General features: G+C 45.0%; 1 protein-coding gene across 4 annotated transcripts in view; it reads right to left on the bottom strand.

Annotated features, from left to right (window-relative positions):
* The window catches only part of stard8 (StAR-related lipid transfer (START) domain containing 8), a 38653-nt gene that overhangs the window by 7932 nt on the left and 20721 nt on the right, over positions 1–10000 (bottom strand). For 2 of the 4 annotated variants that reach the window (XM_058383424.1, XM_058383423.1), the window contains 2 exons: positions 2965–3036; positions 1–70 (listed from right to left, as the gene is read on the bottom strand). The exon at positions 1–70 is cut by the window's left edge and continues 12 nt beyond it. In XM_058383424.1, the coding sequence (XP_058239407.1) occupies positions 1–70; positions 2965–3036 (142 nt within the window). Of the gene's footprint in view, positions 71–2964; positions 3037–8884; positions 9355–10000 lie in introns of those variants that run through there. The other 2 variants (XM_058383425.1, XM_058383426.1) reach the window with 2 other exon arrangements.

Raw genomic sequence — 10000 nt, 5'->3', positions numbered from 1 at the left:
CGCACAGAGTCATGATCCAAAAACTCATGATCCCTCCTGACTGAGGAGATATCGATGGGGAAGAGAGAGGCTGAGGGAGAGAGAGAGAGAGAGACAGGGGGAGAGAAAGAGAGACAGGGGGGGGGAGAGAGAAAGAGGGAGAGGGAGAGAGGGAGAGAGAGAGAGAGAGAGGGAGAGGGAGAGGGAGAGAGTGAGGGAGGGGGGAGAGAGAGAGAGAGAGAGAGAGAGGGAGAGAGAGAGAGAGAGAGAGAGAGAGAGAGAGAGAGAGAGAGAAAGAGAGACAGGGAGAGAGAGAGAGAGAGAGAGAGAGAGAGAGAGAGAGAGAGAGATATGATAAACAGTTAATTAATTGCCTTAAATGTGTGTGTGTGTGTGTGTGTGTGTGTGTGTGTGTGTGTGTGTGTGTGTGTGTGTGTGAAAAACAGGATCATGTGAGCTGTTGACACACACAGCTGTGACCTCAAGTGTGATAATGGTCACATTTACCACATTCTGTCACACACACACACACACACACACACACGTGTTTATTACAAATCAATAAATCTCTGCTGTAAACACTTTCAGAATATCAGCTTCACACATCATTACATCATTGTGTGTGTGTGTGTCTCAAGCACTTCCTGACTCGCTTGATTTCCCGCCTTTGTTTTGGCCTCCTTCCTCTCCAGTGCTCCACTTCACCCACTGACCCCGTCTAATCACAAACGCCCAGAGTGGACACTTCCTGCTGCTCTTCCCTATCCACCCTACAGAGTGGACAATGAGACACAGCCTCAAGTGTTCCCTAGTTCCCTTTCTCCCTAATGGTTTCTTCACCAGTTCTCTGGTGTTCCCTAGACTTCCTCACTATATTCTACGTAATGAGACACGGCCAGTGAGAAAAGAAGTCCAGAGAAAATAAGTTCATATGCTCTCACAGACTGTAGGATGAGCCATGCCCATCACTCACCGGGTGCGTTTCCATAGTAACCCATCTCCAGGGGGTGGAGTTAGGGCTGAGCTGGGATTAATAAGCGTTTCCTTTTCTACCCCTGGCTGCGGCTGTCTTTAAAACAATCAGCGGCGTAATCACAGCTCTTAATCCTTCTGGAAGCTTCATCTGCAAAATATGCAGTAAGGTAACGGGGGCGGAGCTTGAGGGCCATTACTTCACTCAGTGTTTGCAGCCCATTAACAGTTTCTCTAATTATAGCGGTGCTCTCAACACGCCGCCCTGCTGAGTCCTGCTAAAGGTCAAGCCTAGAAAATCCATTCTAATTTTAGCAACAAGTCATGAAGCACTTCCTGGAGTCAAAAAACACCTGAGATCTGCTCATGTCAAAAAAAAGAAACAATCATACAACACCACAATAGAAATTGACCACACCATGACCATACCCTGACCACAGCATGACCATACCCTGACCACACCATGACCACGCCCTGACCACACCATGACCATACCCTGACCACAACCATGACCATACCCTGACCACAGCATGACCATACCCTGACCACAACCATGACCATACCCTGACCACAACCATGACCACACCATGACCACGCCCTGACCACAACCATGACCACACCATGACCACGCCCTGACCACACCCTGACCATGCCCTGACCACAACCATGACCATACCCTGACCACAACCATGACCATACCCTGACCACAACCATGACCACACCATGACCATACCCTGACCACAACCATGACCACAACCATGACCATACCCTGACCACAACCATGACCATACCCTGACCACAACCATGACCATGCCCTGACCACAACCATGACCACGCCCTGACCATACCCTGACCACAACCATGACCACAACCATGACCATGCCCTGACCACAACCATACCCTGACCATGCCCTGACCACAACCATGACCATACCCTGACCACAACCATGACCACAACCATGACCACAACCATGACCATGCCCTGACCACAACCATACCCTGACCATGCCCTGACCACAACCATGACCATACCCTGACCACAACCATGACCACAACCATGACCACACCCTTGGCCACGCCCTCACATCACATTTGGTCACGCCCTCACATGGCTCTTGGCCACGCCCTCACATCACCCTTGGTCACGCCCTCACATCACCCTTGGTCACGCCCTCACATCGCCCTTGGCCACGCCCTGCCATTCTCCTAAACACCACACCCCAATAACACCTAAACCACACCTCCCCAACCAATGATGCCTTGACAATATCTCCACCGTGTTCTTTCCCATTTCTAGAATCAACAATGAAGTTCTAAAGGACAGAGAGCCTTACATTTCCTGCTGTGGTTCTAGATTCATGAGCATGGTTCTACATTCACTAGTACAGGTCCAATATCATCAGCTGGCATACAGAACCACAGTGTGCTCTAGAATGTATTAAAGTGCAGTTCAGCATCTAAAGTCAGCAGTTGAGCCTTCTAGAGTGGTTCTAGAACCCTGAATGTGGTTCTAGAATAACCAACACCACCAGTAAAGGGTGAAGGTACTGGGCATTTTTGTGTTGTGACTGTCATAAAGAAGTGTTTTGCTTTTCTGTGCCCAGACTCCTGGACCTGCTCTACATAAACACACAGCCGGACAGAGAGATAAGACACACACACACACACACACACACACACACACACAGAGTGTGGCATCATGAAGCAGTGTGTCTCAAATCAATTTCCTCATTCACAAAAACCTACATCATGGCAGGAGCAGATTAATCTACTACGGGGCGGGGAGAGAGAGAGAGCATGCCCTGGTTCATTATATTGTTGCATTGAGGCAGAAAGACATACAGAAAAAGACAGAGAAAGAGAGAGAAAGAAAGAGGGAGAGAGAGAGAGAGAGAGAGAGAGACAGGTGAAGATAAAAGGTATGTAAAGGGCAGTGTGTGTGTGCGTGTGTAGGTAATTAGGTGAATGGTGATCTAATTAAATCATGCTGATTAATCGATTGTTATCAATTACCTTCATAGAGCTGAACATACTGCGGGAATCCTGCTGCTCTCAGCCAATCACACGCCTCCTTTGCCTCCACCTCTAAACAGCGGAGAGAGAGAGAGAGAGAGAGAGAGGTCATGAAGTGATAGGAATGACCCGAGAGGATTAAATGAGACAGAATTGAGACCTCGTTAACTTTTCCACACAGGAGTCTGAGTGACGTCATCAGTGTAACCTGCGGGTATTGGGTCAGTGCCGGTCCACTCACATCATCATCATCACCTTAATAATAACATTGCTGGGGGTGGGGTTAGGGTTACTGATGGACATAATTCACCATCACACTGAAGAGTATTCATATTCAGCTCAGATTCCAGACCAGTGACTGTCCATCACTGACTCACCAACAACCCAGTGGAAGCAGTGCTGCGATTCTGCTTGAGGTCCAGTGATGACACAGAGACCAGAAACAGCAGCCGCATCAGAGGAAGGGTAAAAGCTCTGGGTTACTGGTCTAAAGGTCACGGTTCAAGCCCCAGCACCACCAAGCTGCCACTACTGGGCTTTCAGCATGACCCTTAACCCTCTCTGCTCTGTACCATGATTATATACTATATACACTATATTGCAGTATTGGGACACTCCTCCAGATCATTGAGCTCAGGTGTTGTTTTTCAGGGGTTGGGCTCTGCCCCTTAGTTCCAGTGAAAGGAACTCTTAATGCATTAGAGTCTCCACTCTAATTCATCTCAAAGGTGTTCTATGGGGTTGAGGTCAGGACTCTGTGCAGGCCAGTCAAGTTCCTCCACACCAAACTCACTCATCCATGTCTTTATGGACCTTGCTTTGGTCACTGGTGTGCAGTCATGTTGGAACAGGAAGGGGTCATCCCCAAACTGTTCCCACAAAGAGCATGAAATTGTCCAAAATGTCTTGGTATGAAGCTGAAGCATTAAGAGTTCCTTTCACTGGAACTAAGGGGCGGAGCCCAACCCCTGAAAAACAACACCTGAATTCAATGATTTGGAGGAGTGTCCCAAAACTTTTTGCAATATATTGCACATGAGACAAAAAGGCTGAGAATGATTCCTCACACCAGAAACTCGTTACGAGGCGCTAATGACGGGTCTGAGTGAAGAATTTTAGTGGCGGTGTTCAGTGGACACACGTGTGGAGACATTTCCGTACAGAGACACATAGAGCAGGCGGTAAACACTGAAGAGATTAGCGCAGCGCCAGACCGCCAGATTTAACATAACTCTGGGTTTTAGTTCAGATGATTTTTTTCATCAGAAAACAATTCCAGCTCTGAGCGAGACGAGAACTCGGAACAATCCCGCATTCCGTCGTCTCATGAATGATGCAGAACCGAGCCCAGATTTTTATTCCATCTACCACTTCAACTAGGACGAGAGAAATACAAGCGACAAAGACGTTGAGCGGAGAGAAATATAAGACAGTTCTTGAATCTGAAGTCTGGTTCTAGATTCTTCAACATAGTTCAGCCATTCAGGTTCCAGACTTCACTGTGGTTCTAGAATCCTCATGCCATTTGTAAAGACCTAGAAAGGTTCTAGATTCTGGTGGGGAGTGCAGAATCCGTCTTCCAGTCCTATAATCATCAGAACCATTAGTCTAGAACAAAATAGAAACCTTTCTAGCCGTTCCAGACACCGTGTTCTACATCCCTCAGAGCGGTCTGGACAGTCATCAGTCCGGTTCTAAAACCTCACTTCAGTTCTAGAATGCAGTGGGGTTTTAGATCAGTCACAAACACCTAAAAACTTCAGCTCTAGAATCTTCTGTCTGGTTCTCTAATCCGGGGTGTTGATGTACCCACTTAAGAAAAGTTGCCACACTGTTCACACTTTATAACACACACACACACACACACACACACACACACACACACACACACACACAGCTGTGGTTTGACTTCTAGAGATGCTATCTGCTTCCTTTACTTCCTGTTTCCCAATGCAGCATTCTAGAACTCCCAGAGGCACTGCGGGATTTCCCACACACACACACATACATACACGCGCACACACACACACACACACACACACACACACACGCACACAAATTTGTTCCTCTCACATACATTCATAATGGATTTCTTTATTTTTATTTCTCTTCATCCAGTTGATAAATCTCTGTTTCTCTGTCTGTCCTTCTCTCAGTCTGTCCATCTGTCCATCCATCCATTTGTCTGTCTGTCCATATGTCTGTCTGATAGTGGAGCTGATAGTGGACTTCATCACAAAGCAGGAAAGGAGCTACCAGACCCCTGTGATCAAAGAGAGCCCAGTAGAGAGAGTGGACAGCTTCAGATACCTCGGTGTTCACCTCATGCAGGACCTGTCATGGTCCTGTCACATCAACACCGTGGTGAAGAAGGCCCAGCAGTGTCTCTACCACCTCATATGCTTGAGAGACTTTAGACTGCCCGCTAAGGTGCTTAGGAACTTTTACTCCTGCACCAGAGAGAGCATCCTGATGGGAAACATCACCACCTGGTTTGGGAACAGCACCAGGCAGGACAGACGAGCTCTTCAGAGGGTGGTGCGGTCAGCTGAGCGCATCATCTGTACCAAGCTCCCTGACCTGCACTCGATCTACAACAAGCGGTGCTAGACCAGGGCCAGGAAGATCATGAAGGACCTCAGCCACCCCAACAATGGACTTTTCTCTCTGTTGAGGTCAGGGAAGCGCTTCCGCTCCCTGAAGGCCAACACTGAGAGACTGAGGAGAAGCTTCTTCACACAGGCTATACGGTCTCTCAACCAGAACTCCACATAGGACTCAACTGACTGGACTCACTATCCTCCCTATAGACATGTTGGAACACACCAAACCAACCACTCTGAACATTTCATAAAACATACATGTTGCACATTTCTGCTCCTGTTTACACATCAAGAGGACTACTGTACACTACTGCCCTTTAAAGATGGACAATACCACTGCTGCTCATCATTCCATTTCACTCCATGACCACTCCGTACTGCTGCTGTCTGCCCACTGACCATTTCACACATTTTATAGTTTATTTATACAGTTCTACTTTTTACATTTTTATATATATTTCTACATATATCTACTTTATTTTATTTATATTTTATTTGATTTACTGTAACAAAACTGTTGATTTTATATTTTATTCTTTCCTTTGGCTTTTTATGTCCTTATTCCTTTGTCCTTTTCAAGATCACAAACAGTGGTGTAATCATTTCACTGCACATCATACCGTGAAGGATCGTGTACGAGACAAATAAAAATTGAAACTGAATATCTGGAATCCACAGCCTCAGAGCTCACTTCCACAGTGAATATATTCTGATAATGAAACTGCTTTGTCCTATAACAGAGTCTGTCCAGTTCTAGAATTAACAGCCAGGCTCTAGAACCTTCGACAGGTTCTCTTTCTAGAATCATCTGTGTAGTCACTTGCTGCACTTCACTGCAGTCCTGAGTAGAGCCTTGCACACTGCTTGCCTTGTTCTTGAACACTCTCAACACTTTTCAGTACCATACTGGTGATTCTAGAATCACAGAAAATGTGCAATTCCAACATCAGTCCTAGTTCTAAAACCAGTGTAGATGCCACACTGTGGTTCTACAATCCTTAGTACAGTGCCGGTTCTAGGTCTAGAATCTAGTTTCAAGAATCCTCCACTCAGATCCAGAGTGGCTCAGGGCACTACCTCTCAGAACCTTGGTGTAAATGCACTTTGTGAGTAAATCTTTGCCTCACAGCGGTTCTAGAATCATCCGTTCGGTTCCAGAAACTTCCACCCAGGTCAGGAATCGGTTTCACTAAGGCAAGATTTTGGATCAGTTTTTAGAATCGTCCGAGCGTTCTGGGAATCCTCAGCACGGTTCTGATGGTTCTGTCTGATCCACTGCATCGGATCCAGTAGCTGAAGAGAGATCACAAACTAGCAGCACTTATTTTTCTGCTGCTGAACACAACACACACACACACACACACACACACAGCTTGTGAACAGCACCCTCCTGACACTCAAAAGGCCAGTCCTAAATTTAATTTACTCCAGGGATTCACTTGGATATAACACATATAACACACACTTTTTTTAGGAACATAAGTGATGTAGCCTCAGTAGGGAACAGGAGGAAATGAGTCCAACGACACCATGCAGAGAGAGAGAGAGAGAGAGAGAGAGAGAGAGAGAGAGAGAGAGAGAGTGTGTGTGTGTGTGTTTTAACGCTAACCTCCCGCTCGTGTCCATATGGAGTGTAATGTACTAACAGTAGGACACCAGGTGTGTGAGAGAACAAGAGAGAGAGAGAGAGAGAGAGAGAGAGAGATCCTGAGTTTAAAAAGACATCCTAGAACACCAGACTCCCACAATGCACTGCAAAAATGAACTAGTGGCTACAGAATACCCATAATGCACTGTGGTGAGGAAAGATCTGTAATTAAAAAACAGATTTGATTCTTTATTGATTCTTTTAACCATCCAAATGATTCTGTACTGATTCTTTTAACCATCCAAATGATTCTGTACTGATTCTTTTAACCATCCAAATGATTCTGTACTGATTCTTTTAACCATCCAAATGATACATTACTAATTCTTTTAACCCTCCAAATGAGTCTTTCTTGGTTCTTTAACAGTTCTGTAGCTGGTTCTTAGTAGAAACGGTGATCAGTTCCAGGAAAAGCTGCATTTTTCTCGCTCATCCTGCGCATTTCTGCTTTTGTGTTTATTTGTGGTTCCAGAGAAACCAGATGTTACTGTGAAATGGGTGTGGGTCAGAGATCCTCTGATATTCCAGCAGTTAGCATACAACAAACCTTCTGTTAGCTCATATTTCTTTTATGTGGACAGTGGGAACGTGACAGAACCATCTGGAACATCAACATTTACCTCAGTTGTTAATTAGTAGGAAAATGACTAAACTTAGCATCAACTGCTAACTGAATCTCATGTGGTTCCACCATCCTGGAACATGGTGAACCACGAGAGTGGGCCTTGTGTGTGTTTTTCTTTCTGAAAGTACAGTTAATATTATAGATTTCAGATCACAAGACGAAAATGATTCAGACGATTTCTACACCTTCTTACTGATTCTAACTGTCCTGTGGATTCGGTCGCTAATTCTTTACAACTGATTCTTCAGACACAGCCACTTTTTTTTTATAATAATTCCTTTCATATCCCAGTCTTCCTTTACTGAAATGTGATGTAATTATTAATAATAATAAATATATCACCCAAATGATTCTTTTTGATTCTGATTCTAATTGTCATAATAATTCCTTGCTAATTGATTTAATTGACTCAGTAAATAGTTGATTCACTGCTGATTCTCAGACTGATTCCTTTTAGTTACCACTGAAACTTGATTCATGTAAAGGTCCCATTTCTGTACTGATTCTGAATCTCACTCAGTTGACTCTGTCACTGATCCGAATCATCCCGCCGATTTCCTGATAAAATCTCACATCTAAATCTTTGTGCTTCATTTGTAACTGATTCATTTCATCGTAATTATAAAGTCTAACTGATTCATTGCCGTTTCTTTTGACTCGCTCTTCATTGATGCCTTACAAACTGACAAAACATACAAAATCTCAGACTGATTCTTTTTTCTTATCCAGTAATCAGTAACTGAATCAGATGCTTCACACACACTTTGTATCTCGGAGTCACTCAGTTCTGTGTGGTGAATACGACTCATTGTTCAGTCTGGTTCTTTAGCCGTTTATTTTTTTGCTCAACCAACATCCCGTCCTGAGGAACAAAGACCCTACGAGACAAAAAAAAATGACTGATTCGCTTAACAGTCCAAATGATTAATTCTTTATGTTACTAATGTAAACGATTCCTGAATCTTTTAGTCTCAGAGTTTCAGGGGTGAAAGTTTTTAGTGATGAGGAAGTGATAAAACTTCAAGGTTAACATCTTTATCTCACCATAACCGCGTTGGCGTCGTCGGGTCAGGGAACCGTCATGGTAACGGCGTCGTTGCCTTGGTGATGAGGTCTCCATTTCGTTACCCCGTTAATGATCCAGACATCGCCAACATTTCTCTGACTTTAAATAACTCCGTTTAGTCCAGTAAGAGTCCATCTCTCTCTCTCTCTCTCTCTCTCTCTCTCTCTCTCACTCACACACACACACACACCTCTCCAGGTCCCTGTTGTGGTATAATCAATTTTTTAAAAGCTTATGAAAGAGCTCCAAGGCTAAAGACTCTGGTGTTGCTAACAGGATGTGGCAGGAGAAGGCGAGAAATGTTCCTCATGCTGAAGTGAAGAGGGGGATGTTGAGGGGTAGATGGGGGCAGTCTCACACTTCCTGCCCCATTTGGCCCCTCAATCTGAATGGCCCACTTCACAATGAGCCAGGAAACACACACCACTCCGGCCACAGTGTGTGTGTGTGTGTGTGTGTGTGTGTGTGTGTATGTGTGTGCCTGAAAGAGTTAAAATTAGTCTTTAGACACACCCACTAATAAAAGCCTCAAAATCTAAAATAAACAAAGAGAAAATAAAGTGAGTCTGTACAACAAGAAGGTCTAAGAAAGAAAAAAAATTAACAAAGAAAAAGAGAGAGAGAGATAAAGAGAGAGAGAGACAGAGAGAGGATTCATGAAATCAGCCTGAATCTAGGGGGCGTGGCCTCTACGGCTGTTAGTTTCATGAAGGGGTGTGGCCTCTGTGTCTGTCACTTACACTGAAGGGGTGTGTCCATACACCAGCCAGCCAGAGGCAGAAGTGGTGAATTTCCTGTTTGCGCTCTGATTGGCTGAGAGATTCTCAGGTTCTCTTCAGTCACTTCCTGTCTCCTGAGCCAAGCCTGCAGGGGCATTGTGGGTAATCCCTAAGGATCTGAAGTGAGCGATGGAAAAGGAAAGGAGTGGAGCGGACGACTGGGACAACACAGGAAACGAAAGATCAGACAGACAAGCATGGGGGGCGTGGCTTTGCACGCATCACTTCCTCTTGAGGAGAGTCTGGCTGATAATCAGATCTCAGACAAGAAAGTAAACACTCTGCTGAGAGAGAGAGAGAGAGAGAGAGAGAGAG

This window comes from Hemibagrus wyckioides, linkage group LG28 (genome assembly GCF_019097595.1).
Source record: "Hemibagrus wyckioides isolate EC202008001 linkage group LG28, SWU_Hwy_1.0, whole genome shotgun sequence".
Lineage (NCBI taxonomy): Eukaryota > Metazoa > Chordata > Actinopteri > Siluriformes > Bagridae > Hemibagrus > Hemibagrus wyckioides.
The sequence above is the reverse complement of the archived record's forward strand: the minus strand, read 5'-3'. Positions and strand labels throughout refer to the sequence as shown.